A 19,471-nucleotide genomic window follows, 5' to 3' on the forward strand; every position below is an offset into this window, starting at 1 on the left:
TGTCAGCCAGCATTACCATTATCAATCACCTGTCTTTGAAGTATGTCAGTAATTGAATTGATCTAATAACCCTTGCCTGCTGTGGCCAAAAAAAGAACAAATACACTAAACCACTCTTACTCACTAACACTAAGTGTAGAGTGATCTATCCAGACTCTTAAGGATTACAAACTAATTTATTCTGTAGTACGTGATATTTCTACCGAAGTTTAGACATTGCCTAAATCAATACAAAACACTTTCAGCTGAAGCACAGCTTTCTCCTGATAAAGAAATTGTCGTGTTTTGAACATGGTACTCTCCAAGGTTGATACATCTGCCCATGTGCAAATAATAGCGAATTAGAGTATAGCGATGTTTAAACATACATCTAAGGGTTACTATGTGAAGGTTCAATTTTCTCCCATTCTGTTGTAATGAAAGATAGAATTCATCAGAAAAGAATATTAACAATGGCAATGTGCACAACTGAAATCCAATGTTTGATATACACATGGAGTGAGACAAACACACCTCGAACATGAAAACACCCCCTACAGGATAATGGAACATCCCATGAACTTTGGTCAAGTGATTATGTAATATCACATTTTTGTATATAACCATACCTCATAGACTTCCAGTGTAAAGGACCGACAGTTTTGATAGAAAATCACTCCTTTGGGCATAACTTGAAAACCACTGATCCAATCCCTTTCATTTGAACGATTGTTCATCTAGACACCCAATGTAATGTCTCTGCCAAATCTCAAGGCAATCGGTCAGGCGGTTTTGACTTTTAAGTCATTTACACACACACACACACACTTTGTGGCGCTATAACTCTACTGAACTACTTTAGTGTTCAGTTGTGCTAAAAATGTGTGTCTTTTTACCCTGCAAAGCTGACATATCTGTTAACTTGCTAAAACAATATATCTAAACATAACTGTGCATAAACCATGTATTCATGTGCAAGGACAAGGACTGTCAAAATACCTAGATTTAAGGATTCCTATACACAAGGCTCTATTTTCTGTATTTTACAAATAAAGATCTTTTTTCCAAGTATCAGTAAAAATATTGTGTATTCTAATACTCTGTCAGTTTAACATGTCAGTTCAAGTGAAAAGATTAGTGAGCCAAATAATAGGTATGTATGGAACTGTAGTTGAGGGTTTCCATACAAACAACTTTCAGTTAAAGTTTACCATGTTTTTCATATTAAATCATCGTCTACACCAATATTTTAGTGGTGAACATTTTAAAGTTATCCATGGTTTGTAAGTAACTGAAGCCACACGTCAACTACTCTCAAGTTTGTTAATACAATTATCCCAATCAGGATATTAAACAAGATCATTTCTCATTACTTGGGTGTCATGGCCATCACTGAAATTCGATACATATAAGATTATCAAATTAGAATTCTTTTCCGAGTTCCTTGAATTAGTGAGATGAAGTTCAAGGTTTGCACTGGTTGCCTGAAGCATCAAATATCACCACAAGTCTACAACAATTGCTGAGTTCTTACAATTTTGTACCATATTAAAAGTTTCATGTACTATTTTACTTACTGATGCATGCTGGCCTGTTCACTGCGCTATTGCAATTACATTGTTAGCTGTCACACCTCCTAGCCCTCAAAATCAACTACCTTTTCTTGATTATCATTAATAATCTGGTAATTATGCACTGGAAATGGGTGCCCAATAACTTGATTTAGAAGTGTGTATAAGCATGACAACATCAGACTATCATTATTCAAATGAAGTCATTATGTAAATGTACATGCATTACTGAGATGATCACAGGGAGTTAACATTAAACAACATGATATTTACATATAATTATGCAAATTTATCATACAAGTGTTTTATAACAACTGTTGGAGGTGTGGCTACCTGAATCAGTCTTAAACATGCAACTGGCGGCGCCTGGGACCCTATTTTGCATATGACTGACTGTATGTTTGGAGGTGGAGAACTTGTGATGACTCACTAGCAAGTAATCGCCAAAATATAAACATTCCCTTTATCTGGGTTTTTCACATGCAAATGCCACATATTTGAATAATCCTGAATGACACACAATCTAAGCTGCTGTTTGCAGGGGAATTTGTCTCATTTGGAAAGTTTTTTTCATTCTATGGAACAAACAGACTGATTTTCAACTAATTTGTGTATCAAGTTACCATCCTACGACATTCACAAACAATTTGTGCATGATACATGACCTGTGTGTTTCTCGGAGTACAGAAAAAATGCTGAAAACAAGACCCAGAAGCTAGTGCTCTGTACAGCAGTTTGAATTTCCCACATTTGCATAGATTAGTCATAATCCTCTTTACATAGGGCAGTTCTGTCTTTAACTGATATCAAGACAAACGTTGGTTTCAACAGTTAGCAGGTACAACAGTAGTCTATCAGCTAGCCCTCGGATGTTCTTCCGATAAAATACGACACACAGCCGAACAACGCTATCGAGGATGGGACATCCGAGGTCTAGCGAATGTCATCAGGATATAAATAACTGCCAATCAGAGAACCGTATTAGCGACAAGCACAAACAGAGGACAATAGCTAAATTTTCATGCATATTCATCTTAAGGAGGGGCTTGTAAAAATAACCACCAATGCGTTAACTAAAATGTGTGAATGACAACGTCTACACACTCATCAAACACAATTACCATAAACTGATAAGACATAGTAATGACATAAATGTGTTTGTCAACACCTGCATGCAGAGATTGAATATATTAAAGTATATATATGCATATATGGCCCAACCCACCGCTTATCGTAATCTCAATGGAATGTCCGGTCTGAAAATGACATTTGCTAGACGTTCGCTTATAGTTATAGCATCGAAAGAAAGCCCGAACGTCTAGCAGCAAGACTAGTACAACAGTTAATGTTGTAAACACAACAATGCAGTGAAAAGGCTAGATGCATGCTTAACCTTCTCTGACAACTGACAACACTAAACCCTGGTATTCAGGCATATTGGATGACATGATTTAGTATATTGTACTAAAACATCAAGGAAACCCCTGCTATGTCAACAACAGTGCAAACACAAGATTTCTAATACTAATAGCACTGAAGGGATGCATCTGCATTAACATATACAAGCATAGTTAAATCAAGGTAATATATCACTCTTTCCACCCAAGCACAAAGCTTACTAACTCAGCATGTGCCACTTTAAACAAATTCAGTGTAAAGACATGAAATGGCATTTTCTTTATTGCAAACCTTGATGCCCACGTCATCAGAAGAACCACATTTATATTCCTTCTCTTCAAGCTCAAAGTAAAATCTACCTTAATAGAAAACAAGATTTTACAATCTGCATCTCCACAGATATTTCCTTAAAGGCCAAATTCCAATTCGAACTAAAATTTATAGTTGTCTGGCAGAGATACCGAAAGTTTCATAGAACTGAGAATGATACAACTATGTAATCATTATAGATCCACTGATAAGATTACATTAATGTCGGGTGGAATTGATTCTTTACGCGTTTAAGACGTAATGCATGGGATGTGCAAAATCTTATCCAATTCCTGTCTTTTCAAAATTAATCATTTTTTCTACACACCTTTCACACTGCTATAATTTGTATCCCTGCACTCCAGATAGATCACAGGTTTGAGATATAAATACTCCCAACGAATAATTCTTGAGCAGCTGAACCCCTCTGGGTCCTTTAGGTTGAATTAATTTTATATAACATGAAAACTGATACTCAATCGTGTATGTCTAATCTGGAGAGATTGAATAGAAAATGTGTTTGCCTGTACAAACAACACCTTGTTTTTGCATGCACATGATTGTTTCTGACAAGACAATTTATCCTAATAAGCTCACTGAGTAATGGATATGTCTAAATGTGCACTGGAAAGGCAACAACAATGAAAAACAAAGTTGGATACCTTGTGGGCTTAGCATTTTACAGACAAGATAAATAACAGAATCAGGCGCAATCACAATGATCACTCTAAGAGAAGGTGTATTAACAGTAAACCTATTAACACTAATGAGTTGGTTTAATTAAGGAAGCCATTCTGACATAGGTTGTAAACTTCTCAATTAAAACAGCCAGGAAATTAATGAGATCATTTACCTAGAAGTAGTGTGCCGGCATAAAGGACGCCATCAATCAGTTACAGTAATGATTGAAAGATGATCTTAATTTACTAAAGTCCATTAGGATTGCCGATTACACCTAACAACTTCTTTTACAAAACATGATTGTTGTTTGTAAAGAGAGCTACTGGGTTTTGTAACTTGTCTTGTGTTAATGTATCTGCCCTTGTCTTAATCTTCAATTGTCTATTGGTTTTTTTGAACTGTAATATTGTATTCCTATTTAATGTGTAATGTGTCCCTGCTCTGCTTTTTATCGACGGTCACACAAATAATTAACTATTTTTTGACAACAAAGATACATTGTATTGTATTATATTGTATACACTGTATTGTATTGTAAATTATTGAGCCCCATGGTCTGAATCTGATGAGATGAACTTGCCATGTCATTTAGCTGATACTATTTTTCTTATCTGCATCACGTTATTCAACTTATTTATCTATTTATTTATTCATCTGATCAATTCAGGTTTAATATTGTATCTACGTTAAGATTCTACTTAGAATTCATGTGTTTTTGCTTCATGAACATTCTTTTTGTTGTTTTCAAATATGATAGAAACGAAACTCCAACAAAAAACCCTCATGGGTTCAAAATGAGCAGATGATTTGCACTCATTTATTGCAGATACATAAGTTCAAATGGCATCCGTTTTGGTCTGATAATTATATTCATTCACTGGTTATACTGATTGTTGGCATTTATCCATTCTCTTCACAGTTTTTGTAGATAAACTTTGAGATGCTGGTATAACACTTTACCATATCCCAATATTAATGAGGTGTTTACTTATTTTGATGGGTTTAAGGAAATATATGTAGGAGCACTCGTATTGCAGTGATAACATATCTTCATTTTAGTCCCAATTATGTCAGACTGGAGTGAGCAATAGAAAATGATGATTAATACCGTTCCCTAATAGCTCTTCATGTCAGGAATTAAGACACCGGAGACCCAACACAACCCGGGATTATTTCTAATTTGTTAATGTCCTTTAAAGGACTTGTACAGGGTCGTTAGTTATTATACAGAAAACTGTCATGTCGGTAAGTGGAGAACTGTGGGTAGAACAGGAAGCTTTTTGTAAGGTTTTTTGTTTGGATTGGTCAAACATAGCAGAAAGAAATTCAATCTGTTGCCTCTATTGTTGATAAGTGTGACAGCATGAAACAGGAGCTTCCTTCAAAAGATTGTAATTAAAATACATGTGTATACATTCACAATCAAAGTCAATTATTTAAACAGGCGCTTCTTCAGATTGCATGTAACATATACATTTACAATCAAAGGCATTCTTGATAACCTTGCTGTAATGCTGTTTTATTTAATAATGATAATTAATATCACTTTACTGTTGAACACCACATGATTGTAATGAAGGAGAGTCTTAATAGCGGAATTAAGGTAAAACAAAACTATCTCCTCAAATACAACCCTACTGTGTTCAGCAATAAAAGCACTGTTATTATATAATAAACTTGCAACCTGAACTTACAAAACATTAGGCTTTGATCATGAATGTCTTCTGGTGAGATATGTATGCTCTCAGTCATCTTACAAAGACTTCATATCATTTGACTCGAACTGTGAAATTTCATGTTTCCTGTATCATTTCTGTATACCGAGGGAAGGCCAAGATCTTTAAATACTATGTTTGCATCACTCTACTTCTTACAAAACTTTACAGGTTTATGGTCTAGTTCATAATGATGCCTATGAAATAGAGGAAAGTTTCTATAGTCCATGAATTACCCTGTATATCACACATTGAGGGCAATAGAATTCTGAAACCAGAAAGCCGTTATACATGGCCTATTTTCAGACAGCAACTTTTCAATCTATTCAATGTTTAGTAAACATTATAATGATATGCACGTTTCTTTGAATGTTTAAACAAACACTGTGACATCACATGCCGGAAATACTTTCAATAGGGATATGGACAGGACTAGATGATCCATCAGATAGGAATTTTAACAGGTCTCAAAGTTATTGTCCATAATAAATAAAAATGTGCTGCTCTAAACACTAATAAAATCTATGCCTTTGGCATACCAAGTGAAACAACTAATTAGATAACTTGAACTCTGGTAACTAAAACATAAAGATTGTAAACTTCAGTAATTAGATTTTCATATGCAAGTTTATGACAAACCTGATATGTCACCAGTTGTTTCAGTCATGTGTGAATCTGCCTTCATGCAAATTATTGAAACTCTCTCACATAACCATGTAGTTAGTAACACCATAGACCCTTAACCTATGTGGAGGGTCTATGGTAACACTGTGTATCAAACTCTAACTGAGGTTTCTACAATTTGTCATTTACTCCTTGTGATTTGCATGTTAGATGTATGCGTGATAACATATTCAAAATTCAGTGTCCTGGTGTAACTAAGGTGACATAACATCTGTGAAGGAAAGAAATCTTGTCAGATTAGATTTTATAAGTAGTGTGAAAGCATTCAACCATACAACTTGCATATGCTAGCTGATGGTTCATGAAGATAAAGTTATGGATGAGATCATGCTCTCCTCTTCACCAAAATGTATATTGATTCCTTCAGGTCATGACATTAGACTATCTATCTAGTCAATAAATGATACATGACCGAGTATGTCACTTAATGGTTCCAGTCTACAGAAGTCTTTCATGGATATATGTTTTTTCTCCACCTTCTGCAAATTCTTGCACAGTGTTGCCGTCACCTTTTAAGATCCACTTTGCAGTCAGAAGACCTTCGACGCCAACAGGTCCACGGGCATGTATTCTTGATGTGCTAATACCAACTTCAGCACCTAAGAAAATAGAGTGATGACCAGAGTTTATTTTAGCCTGTATATCTGCTATGGGCCCCCACTCTGTTTGTAGGAGAGAGGGGAGATACAGATAGATTTTACCTAAGCTTTAGAATTATAAAGATGGGCTGGATCCCTTTGGTTATCCGATAAATAAATAAAATAAAAATAAATAAAAAGATTAGCTTTAAGGAAACACTCAGGGTTTATGATATCGATTCAAATATTAAATGCATATACTAGTTATTGTAACACAATGAGTGCAGAATAACGAAAACAATTACATGGACTTAGTATTCCAAAATATTCGTCATTCTTGACTTAAGGGAACTTATCATTATCGGTTGGAGACAAGCATTTTTCAGCTGACTGAAGTCAAATATTATGAAATAACATCACATTAAGCTTAATGTCATACCTATGTGGGTTTTTAAACTTTTTTTATTCATATTTTTACAACATCACTGATGTTAACTTATCATGCTTATTGATAGCTGTCATATCTAAGTTTTACATCACATTACTGCTGGCAATGTAGATGCTTTCTGGTACATGTACACTTATTTTGTAAGTTTATTATAGTTGACATGTCTAAAAACCATGATAATGCTTTCATATATAAATCAATTTTAGTTCCTACCTAATCCAAACCTGTATCCATCAGCAAACCTTGTACTGGCATTATGAAATACACATGCACTGTCAACTTCCTTGAGAAATTTTTCAGCTGTTGCATCTGTGTAAAGAAATTACAAAAAAAATGTAAAACATTACTTTGGTGTTAAAGTCTGTCAATGTTCTTAATTTTGGAGCCAAAAAATTTAGCGGCAACACAATTGCTCACATTTTGACTCAAAAATATTTTGGCAGGTAAAAGTTTCAGCCACAGTGTATTTATAGCTATAATAAGTTGCTACAATATTATATTAAAATTTACACATCTGCCTTAGTGTCTGTAGTTAAAGTAATGCTGTTTCATTGGAACAATCGTTTCAGCTGAGTAAGCTAATATAAATATAAGTCTAGAATCAGATTAGGCATTAAAAAAAATTGTGTGGTTCCGATTACATTCAATTTTAAAATAGATGGGGTAGGTAGATTTTTTGTTTTATTTTATTATATATTTTGTCTAGAGTTCAGGTTTTCCATTGTTTTCCAAATGGTCTCCGTATTGTTTATTTCTTACTATCAGATGTAAAGCCATTACAGATTGAAAGAATAGTTTTATATTGTCTTTTTAACTTGATGTCATTTTCCGCAGCCAATATTTCTTGCGAGACTTCACGATTTTTGCGATTTTATTTTATTATTTTTCTTGAATATGTAAAAAAAAAAGTTTAAGGCCGGCGTGAAAAACTAGGTTGGGTTGGGTAACCAGAACCAAACAACTTGTTTTAATTTGGCCTTACAGACATTCACTGTACATGCGTACATGTAGTTTTTGTATACAAGCCTCTTACCAAAGAATATAACACATACAAATGTACATCAATATATCGATGAACTATCAACCTGTGATGTGGTTACTCCATAACAAAGACGATGTTTATTGTGAAAGTTTTCTAAAGTGATTGAATGCAAAAACAGCTGGAATTTTCTGATTAGTTTGCATCTAAACTGGCTTTATCAAAATATCAACTATTTTGTAAGAAGATAATCTGGTGCACAAAATATAACAAGTTTCATGTTGAGTGCAAGTTGTAGTCAACAGCATCATAAAAACTCAGCTAGATTTTGCATATGCTATACCTAACAATACCAATGAATTGAAAAAGACTTCACATTTCTCAACATACAACAAAGGTGAAAAACAAATTGACAAACCGCAGCAGTAACAGCTTACATTGAAAGATAACACCGAGAGATATAATACTGAAGACGAAAATACAGCCTACAGGACAGCAAATCAGGGATGAAAATCTATGTTCTGCATTGTTATTAAGGGGCAAGATCAATCATTCAATGTTGGATAAAAAAATGAAATTTTCATTTTTATTTTTTATTTTACTTTTAATGGATCCTTAGATACAAATATTTCTATAAAAAAACTGTCTTCAAATTGAGAAATGGGAGAATTTTCACCATAAATGGGTGGCACTCAAATACAGAAAGTGCTAGTAAAAGAGCTATTTTTCCTCACTACATACATGGCTTTGAATTTCATAGTACTACATGATACTACTACACAGATTTTAAATTGATTAAAAGGCTGAAACAATTATTGGCCAATTTAATTGGAAGGGGTGGGAAGAGGATTTCTGAGGCTTAACTATAAGAAAATAAGCTCAGCAAAAATTTCCAGATTTACAGTATATTTTATAGAACACAATCAGGTATACATACACGTAGTACAGTTACATACCCTGTAGTCATCAATGTCACACTGGAGATAACAGAATTGAGATTGACATCTATACTCCACAGGATCTAATCAACTGTGTCGTAATGTAAGCAGTTCACAGTACATGCCACAGACTCATTTGTTACAATTGTACATTAGAAATATATCAATTTGGTTATTTTCAGGATGCATAGTATTAGTAGCTATGTGTATGATTTACCTGCTACAAAGTGCATACAAAGTTCACTACATTAGTGAACTATGTTATTATCTCCAGGCAGTTTGCAAATATACTACTAGGGTTTGTGTTATTACCCCTGGCCAATTTTTAAAGCAATTAGGTATATACAGCACCGTGTTATGAACACAATGATTGATACATTTGCTTTTAGTCTATTTGGGGACTTGACATTTGAAACGGTACAAAAAGGGTTGAATTTCTATCACTGTTCAATTTTTTTCACATGACAGCTTGTTTTGTTGATGTTCATCTTGCTAAAAAAAAAAATGATTTCTCACAGAAGTGAAAGACTTCAGGACTGTCTGGGAAATCAAATTTATTTATGTTGAAAAAAAATAATCTTCTTGACATACAGAAAATCGGAATAATAATAATGATCTACGTGTAAAAACACTATCAGATCAGAATCTGTTCTATACAGAATTGTACCATACAAATTATGTTTTCTATGAGGGAGGGGGTGTCTTTACATGTAACCATGCGTGTATATGATAATTATTATGCATACTCAACACTAGGACTCACCATTTTCAGTGATAATGCTTTCAGTATGAGAACTTCCATATTTATTGATATGTTCAATTGCTTCGTTGACATCGTCCACTATTTCTACAGCACACTCTAGTGCACTGTATTCTGTTCTCATTGATCGAGCTTCTCCTGGGCCAAACTTTAATGATTTAGCTAGTCTGGGACCTGGATGAAATTTAACCTGTGAATGAGAAAAACTTGGTTAATGATTGATCATGTAAAACGCAACATATAACACACAATTCCTTTTTACGATTATTCTTACTAATTTTTCAGTCACTGTGACAATATTATTAAATTACAAATTTTCCAAGAGGCCAAAGAGATTTAGGAGTGGCAGCCAGGCATAAAACTAGTTAGGACTCATATACACAATTCAACAGCATAACTCTTTGAATCATCCTACAACATTTGTTGTTCAAGAAAAATTGCATATTAAACATTCAGATCTTGAAGTTAATTTATACGCTTGGTTGCCAGATTTTGACTAGTGAACTGTTTCAGCTACAAAATTCCATTGATTTCCACCTTCAATAGTCAACATTGTCTAATACATGTAGTATACATGCCCTGGACTACTGCTAATTTGGTAGTCTAGATACAATGTTTAGAAGTCTACATGCCCTTGACTATTGCTAATTTGGTAGTCCAAATACAATATTTGGTAGTTTACATGCCCTTGACTATTGCTAATTTGATAGTCTAGATACAATGTTTCGTAGTCTACATGCCCTTGACTATTGCTAATTTGGTAGTCCAGATACAATATTTGGTAGTCTACATGCCCTTGACTACTGCTAATGTGGTAGTCTAGATACAATGTTTAGTAGTCAATGTATCCTGGACTACTGCTAATTTTGTAGTCTAGATACAATACAATATTTAGTAGTCTACATGCCCTGGGCTACTGCTTATTTGGTAGTCTAGATACAATGTTTAATAGCCTGTGCCCTGAGCTAATACTAATTTGGTAGTCCAGATACAATGTTTAGTAGTCTGTGCCCTGAGCTACTACTAATTTGGTAGTCCAGATACAATGTTTAGTAGTCTATGTGTCCTGGACTACTGCTAATTTGGTGGTCTAGATACAATGTTTAGTAGCCTGTGCCCTGGACTACTGCTACCGGTAATTTGGTAGTCTAGATACAATGTTTTGTAGTCTGTGCCCTGAACTACTACTAATTTGGTAGTCCAGATGCAATGTTTAGTAGTCTGTGCCCTGAACTACTGCTAATTTGGTAGTCCAGATGCAATGTTTAGTAGTCTGTGCCCTGAACTACTGCTAATTTGGTAGTCCAGATGCAATGTTTAGTAGTCTATGTGTCCTGGACTACTGCTAATTTGGTAGTCCAGATGCAATGTTTAGTAGTCTGTGCCCTGAACTACTGCTAATTTGGTAGTCCAGATGCAATGTTTAGTAGTCTATGTGCCCTAAACTACTGCTAATTTGGTAGTCCAGATGCAATATTTAGTAGTCTATGTGTCCTGGACTACTGCTAATTTGGTAGTCCAGATGCAATGTTTAGTAGTCTGTGCCTTGGGCTACTGCTAATTCAGTAGTCTAGATACAATGTTTAATAGTCTATGTGTCTGGGACTACTGTTACTTTGGTAGTCTAGATACAATGTGTAATAGTCTATGTGCCCCAATCTACTTCTAATTTGGTAGTCTAGATACAATACAATGTTTAGAAGTCTACATGCTCTGGACTACTGCTAATTAGGTAGTCAAGATACAATGTTTAGTAGTTTACATGCCCTTGACTACATGTACATGTACTGCTAAATTCTAGACCTGTTCTGTTGTTATTCCTCCACACAACCATTTAGTGCCATCATTATGATTCTACACTAGCTTTTTGCAGACTTCTACTAGTCTAAGGTACATGACGTACATTCCTGTCAAGTTACAACCTGTAAAACAGATTATCTCCAAACAAGTTTATTTGTTCTGCTGAGATAAGAGACAAGTGACATAAAACATCCTCATTATTTTGTGTAGAAGTCAACACTCTGAGTCTTATGTCACGACTATTTTAAAGGACAGAAATGTTATTACACCTGCGCAAGCTACTAAGTGAAAAATTGTGGAAATAATGACAATATTAGATATTTCACCTCATTTTGAATACCATTTGATCAATTACGTCAACACGCATTGGTATGATATAATTTAGCCAAATAATAAATCCTATATTTCCTGTTTAAATTTATACAACTTGGCTTGTGTACAGTATAACCATATTTCTCTACTTCTTGTCTTGGGTTGTAATTAGATCAGACAAGTCGCTAGCCATTATAGACATTAGATTGAAAAATCTGTCTTTGTGTACAAGCCTGTAATCACTCATTACAAACCACGTTCAGCTGATATAGTTAGCAGGTGTGCCAACATCAAATGTTCATGCTATGATAGGCACAGGTGTACAAACGTATTTCATTTCTACACAATGTTTCATTGTTTGTGTCCAGACACACTGTCCACGACATGTCACACACAATAAGATGTATGTTTGTGAAGTCACAATATCAATGCTATATTGAATACTACTCTTTGTAGTATTTTTCTTACGAATGGCAAGTAGGTCAAGTTTACCTGAATTCGCTATGTACATGTATTTTACTAGTGCTACAGATTCAGAGTATGATAATAGGTAGACAACACTTACTTATATCAGTTCGCTACTATTTTATGAACAAAATCTGTTAGATAGTAGATGTAGTTGTGTTATCCCAAAATACAGTAGATCACTGCTTTGACTATTTTATCATGAAATAATCATTTCTTACCACACATTTCCAATATTTGAAATGATTGGAACACAATTTACACATTCAATAAGCAAATATTGTAAACATTTCATAATTAGAGAATTGTTTTTTCTAATAGAAAAGCACTGCGAACATATGCATATTACAAGTGGTGAATATACATTGAATTGCTTGTCGACAGAACTTAATGTTATTAACTGTTTTTTTATAAAGATGGTTTTCCTTTTAGTACATAGATGTGCCAAGCAGTTTTGAAGTTTTACTTTTTTACAAAAACTCAGAAATAATATAAATATCAACGATTGTATAACCATTTCATCAACAGCTCTTTATCTATCCCCAGAAACATCACCAAATTTTAAAAATTTGCCATTTAGTAATTTTTTCAGTTTTAGCTTTTTGACAAGAAATCACATTTTTAAAGCTTTTATTTGAATATCAACAATCAGGTCATGCAAATGTATTGTCTTCAATAATTCTTCATCTGGACACATCTACATACATTCGTATCAATTTTCAGATGAATCTGCACATTACTTTTGCAAGGTGTATGAATTGTTGACCAAATAACAATTTCTAAAAATCTGATGTATTAGAACGAGATTAGGCCATCATCAGAATTGGTTCGGACAATCTTCACATTAGACACACGTAAGGAACCTGGACACTTAATTGATAAAATGGCCAGATAGTTCCCCACACAATTCATTTGGTATTATTGAAAAGACACTTCTTTGTTTTGAGAGTAACTTTGCCACTAAATCTGGCAACACACTTTACTATAGAAAGTGGACATTGGACTGGGAGCTCATGGCAATGGGACTTTGACAGTGACTATATAACAACCCTGAAAAGCTACAGTGAAAATAAAACTGATGAGATGAGATATCACTCTTTTGGGCATAACTTGCATTTTACCGACCTGATCACTTTCATTTGAAAAATTTTTTACATTGCATATCCTAAGTCCCTATCAAACACCAAGACAATTGGTCTGGCGTTTTTTTTACTTTAAGTGATTCACACACAGACACAGACACAGACACAGACACAGACAGACAGACACACTTCCAGGTGCCTACAGCACTACTGATCCTCTTAATTCAGCTGTGCTGAAAAAAATGAAATCTAAAACCCAGATAGAAACTGAAATATATATGTACATACATGTAATAAAATATTAATAAACTCACACTTTCAGCTTTCAGCATATCTAGAATATCCTCAAATAATGCTGTATTTCGATGAGCTTTGTGTATGAGAAGTGTTTCCATGGCGTTACACGCTGCTGGATAATCACACTTTGAATCTCGCACTGAAATAGAATCACAAAGATCAGATGACACATGTAGGCTAATCGTGACAACATATTTCCTGAATACCAACAACCTCAGCTGACTGATTTTTTCTGTGCACCCTTGTTTGTGGCACGAAGATGGTTTGTCATAAATCAAAGCCATACTGATCTCATGAACATTCTAATAACGCAATATGACACCTTCATCAAGTGCAACTCTTTATGTCAAAGTTTCATTAAAACACGTTATCAGGCAAACAGTACACCCTTTACTCACTCCATCCCCCACCCTTTCCTAAAACATGCAACCGTCGGTTCACAACTCAAGTTATGCTCTTGTAAAGCAAGTCTTCGTATAACACACATATCCTCTCTCCCTCATATACTTTCTTTCTGTAGATTGATGCGTGATTTTGTTCTTCAGATTTTGACCTACCAGGTAAAGGTTACTGTAAGTACATGTAAACCATAATAATAATGATATTGCAACAGACATCAAACACCATCTTTACGACATCACATAAAACTTAAATCTCCTCAATTATGGAGACTCTATTTTAACCCTGTAAGCTTAAGCAAATAACACATTCCCTATTAAATTGATGTATATGTACAATGGTTTTCCTGGTGTCTAAGCTATCTAAGTACCACAATCCTCATGACAATTCAACTATGAACTAATACTCACTATTTTCATTACATGAAAATGATGGAAGTCATGGCAACAAAAAGAGCTGAATGTTCTAAGAATCATACAAATGTATGTTAAAGGGATACAACCTGTAACATTGTGGTCTTTGGTGGTTACTGTTGCTTAATGGGCAGTGTGTAACTTTGTGCTGTTTTGTGGTTATTTTGTTTACAGGGGCATTGTCTGTAACTATATGGTCTTTGGTGGTTACTTTTGTTGAAAGAGGTACTGTCTGTAACTTTCAGTAAAAACCAGAGATGAACTGAAAATGCTCCTGTATATCTTTGTTTGATCAATAGATGTAGCAAGATTCATTGAATTAGGTGCAGCCATTGTACATGTATAGCCCCATTCATAAAATCATTAATTATGCAAATTAACATTAATTACCACTCCCACCAAAAACTAATCAGCCTTAAGTTACAGCCTGACAATGTCACATAGTAAATTGCAGAACATTTGCTTCAGTACTTTTTGACATATCAGTGGAACAAAATTTCTGCACAGACAGACAGACATCGCAACAACATCAGCTCCCATACAGGAGCTAAAAATTATACAAAATTCTATTTCATAAAAGTTAGTAAATTTAACGCGACAGTTCAATTCTGTAGTATCACATAGTATCAAATTATATCTAAGTACATGTACATTGTATGTATGCTTTCATATATTACCCTGCTAATTGAGCCTTCAGTTTACTAAGATAGACACAAACTACAACTATTGTTGCAACATGTTGATACAAAAGTGATAAGCTATTGAATGGATGTGTTGGTTTAACTATAGTTGCAGTATGGAGGTGTCTCTGAAAACTAGTTTACTTAGAGTTTCATGAACTTGTAGTGCTGTTTTGAGACTTCCAATGTTTACGCTATGTTGATCACAGGATGATTAAAATCACACAACTAAAGAACTGCTTTCATCCACTTGTGTAATCTACCACATTGAAGAACAATAGATTTAGTTTGCGCCTATCTTACAGTAAACCGAAGGCTGGATTCCCAGTGTCATAATATTACAGCACATATGATACATTTATCTAATAATGTCACAGTACATTGTACATGTAGTATATCTCTGCTTTCAAATACTGCAATTCTTGGGATATCATGCCGAGTTTCACAGAAATCCAGTCTAAGGCTACAGTATGGACAGTAATGCAGATTTTGCTAATTGGGTTGCGCTGTCAGACTGAAGACATGGTTGCTTAGCTACATTTTGCCAATGACGTAAACACTGGAGGGAACACACAAATCAACATCGTGATCAGTGAAGACTTTCTTGTCCACTGAGTGTTGTTGATTCATTTCTCCATCACGTCTTCAATCTCATTTACATCCCAATTTTCAGGTGAGTAAATTTTACCGAGATAAAATAAAATCAATCGCCATCTCATCTGAAATGATTTCCTACAATTTCTAGCAGCTATACTTCAATGCAAGCTCCAACACCTCATTTCCTTTTTCCCCTTCACATCCTTCATGGAAATAGAAGTTAGAACATTACATCAGGCTATACAGCCCTACTACTATTCCATGTCCTACATGTTCTATTGTAGGTAGTGAGAACCTACATGAACGTGTTTCCTTCACAGCTCACGACATTTTGACAGTAATTCATTCATTGAGTTTCCCCAAACTGAAATTACTCCTCAATCAATAGTATGTATTGAATAACACTCCACGAACACTCAAAAGCAATGAGTTCTAACAAACCATGAGTCGTACTAAAAAGTGCCTAAAACCTTGATTGTCACATCTAGAGTATGTTGACTCAGTACTAGTAGAACACTCACATTTCCCATATTTTAGCAATTGTGCAGCAATCCATAATACACATTATCATAGCGGAGTTTGCATATGATGTCAAAACAATATCATTATATTGATGTTTTCATTACATTAACACATGTATACTCTCTAGTTATAACATCTTAAATACAGATTTTATGAACCCAGGTTTAACAAAATCAATGACCTCAATATCAAATTTTCATGAACTTGGTGAGTAAACACTCCTCAACCATGCACAGCATTTACTTAAAGTGGCACATGCTGAGTTTATAAGCTGTTTATTCAAGTGAAAATACTTGCAAAAAATTTTGATTAAACTACTCTTATATATTGTTAATGTCGATGCATGTTTTCTGTCACATTACATGTACTCTCTCTGTTCTGACATTGTTAGAACTGTTGATTGCATAGGTTTTCCAGTACATTGTTTGATATGTAGAATAAATCACGTCATCAGATCATTTATAAGTTATATCATAATACCAGGTTTGAGTTCAGTCAAATTGCAAGTGATGGTTAAGTATACATCAGTAGGTAGAATACTTCGGGTACCAATGTGCAGAAAAAAATTACATCCCCAAAACATATAATCTCAACTTGCACCCAATTAAGGAATTCATGACATAACATTTATACATATACAATTCATATTCTACTAGTGCAGTGTCATCGGCAAGATGTAAAATGAAATAGTAGTATCAAAAGCCCCATTGGGAGACTATGGTCCAATGATTGAACTCAGAAGGACTGGAGTGTGTGCAACCTCAATAATCACAAGGACTTATTATAGAAATCTATATGAATCCCAAAGCACAACATAAATAATAGAATTAATATCACAAGATGATATATATTTCAACAACTATCTCATCAATACCCAGAATACTTTTATACACTGTAGGCTCTCCAATCCTCTACTTATAAATTTATAAGCTTACTTTTGATAATCTTTGGGGGATCAGTTTAAATATCACAGTGTGGGTGATGTTGTGTAATAATCCAAGAATGTATTCTTACCAATCTTAACAGCCATTTGAGGATCAGCTGCTTCATCAACATAAACATGGCAGACTCCCTCGCTGTGACCCAATACAGGGATGCCTTTACTCTCTGTTTGGATTTTTCGGACCAAATCACTGGAACCACGGGGAATAACCAAATCTATCAGTCCTTCTAGTTCTAGTAAATCACTTACTTCTTCTCTAGTTTCAACCTGAAATAAAGGAAAATGTTCATATTTAAAATCTAGAATGCTTGATTTTTTTCTTCTCAGCCAAAAATGCAGGATTTTGTCATTTCAAGGCATTTTATTATTTTCATTAATTTATGGCAGCTTTAATAATTGTCCTATAATTCAACAGTACAAATTCCGAGCTGGCACATTTTATGTTCACCTAATATTTCATTTTAGCATATTTCTATAAAACTTGCACTTTTAAAAGTAAGTTTGAAGTGTTCTCCCCAGTGTGACTCTCCGTCTACATGTACATTACATTTGTACTGCATACATCCCATAATTGTATTCCAATTTTGTTTTCACAGTCTGTTTACACATGCAAATATCTGCTGATGTCATCAAATACTGTACATGTACATGTATGGTAATCCTCTTAACTGGTTTTAACCACATGGGGACTGCCACACTTCAAACTTAATTCTAAAAAAAACTATCTAATATCATTTTCACCTAAAATGCCAGATTTCAATTTTCATTATTTCCGTCATAAATTGCAGATCTGATCAATTTCAACATCAAATGGACAGATTTCATTACTTCTTAAACTGGAAGAGACTGTTTTATCTCGAATTCACCGTGAAAAGGGCATAGTGATATCATTACAATACTATGTAGACAACAGGTTTTCAACCTGAACATGATAAAACATCTTCATATTTTGATCTGAAGAGAAATGAGATTTCATGATTTCAAACAGAAATGAAAAATAACGAAGTCGGCAAAAAATTGTAATCAAGAATAAGACAAAAGAAATTCTATGAATAAGATGAATATATTGGAACAAGTTTTATAGAAAGGTTTCAACCCCGGTGTAACTATCCATCTACATGTACACTACATTTGTATTGCATACATGTGCATCCCATAATTGTATTCCAATTTTGTTTTCACAGTCTGTTCACACATGCAAATATCTGCTGATGTCTACTCAACAAATACTGTACATGTACATGTATGGTAATCTTCCTAACAGGTTTGAACCACATGGGAACTGCCACGCTTCAAACTTAATTCTAAAAGTGCATTAACTTATATTATATGAAATGTAACTGTACAACTTTACTCCCTTGTTGTTTATCTTGTTTTATTTGGTATGCTGTGTTTTTTCGAGTGATAAAATGTCCCAGGTGGAAATCAGTTATTGTTGTTTCCTGACTACCCTGTTTTAAAATAAATTTTCCAACTACTGCTAAACCATACATACTAAGCAGAAGAAATAAATATCAATTTAATTCTTCCATCATATTACAATGTACCTAGCAACCATGTGACAAACCTCTTGTACATGTACATGTATATAATAACCTTCTTTTAAAAATCTGATTTTTTTAGCTCTTGAAAGAAGAATTCTTTTAAATATCACATCTATAGTCCTCTCAACACAGAATAAGACAAATGAAATGCTATGAATACGATGAATATATTGGAACAAGTGGAAAATTTGCAGACTATCATGCTAATGTACATTCACAGCAGTGTATTATTTCCAGGCCACACTAAGTATAAAATCTACTTGAGTTCCAACAACAGTCACAGCGGTACCTTTTTACATGTGTACAAAATCTCAAAATCAGTTTATCATATTTTCCCTATGTTACCATGGTTCCAAAAAAGTGAGTATAAATCTGCA

General features: G+C 34.2%; 1 protein-coding gene across 1 annotated transcript in view; it reads right to left on the reverse strand.

Moving 5' to 3' along the window:
- Positions 1-2,660: 2,660 nt before the first annotated feature.
- Positions 2,661-19,471, reverse strand: part of LOC144446109 (delta-1-pyrroline-5-carboxylate synthase-like) — a 34,865-nt gene continuing 18,054 nt past the window's right edge. The window contains exons 11-15 of the mRNA XM_078135819.1: positions 17,622-17,817; positions 14,014-14,135; positions 10,044-10,230; positions 7,577-7,672; positions 2,661-6,936 (exon numbers count right to left, since the gene is read on the reverse strand). Of these exons, the coding sequence (XP_077991945.1) occupies positions 6,776-6,936; positions 7,577-7,672; positions 10,044-10,230; positions 14,014-14,135; positions 17,622-17,817 (762 nt within the window). The 3' untranslated portion in view covers positions 2,661-6,775. The remainder of the gene's footprint in view (positions 6,937-7,576; positions 7,673-10,043; positions 10,231-14,013; positions 14,136-17,621; positions 17,818-19,471) is intronic.

The sequence above is a fragment of the Glandiceps talaboti genome, chromosome 15 (assembly GCF_964340395.1).
Source record: "Glandiceps talaboti chromosome 15, keGlaTala1.1, whole genome shotgun sequence".
NCBI lineage: Eukaryota > Metazoa > Hemichordata > Enteropneusta > Spengelidae > Glandiceps > Glandiceps talaboti.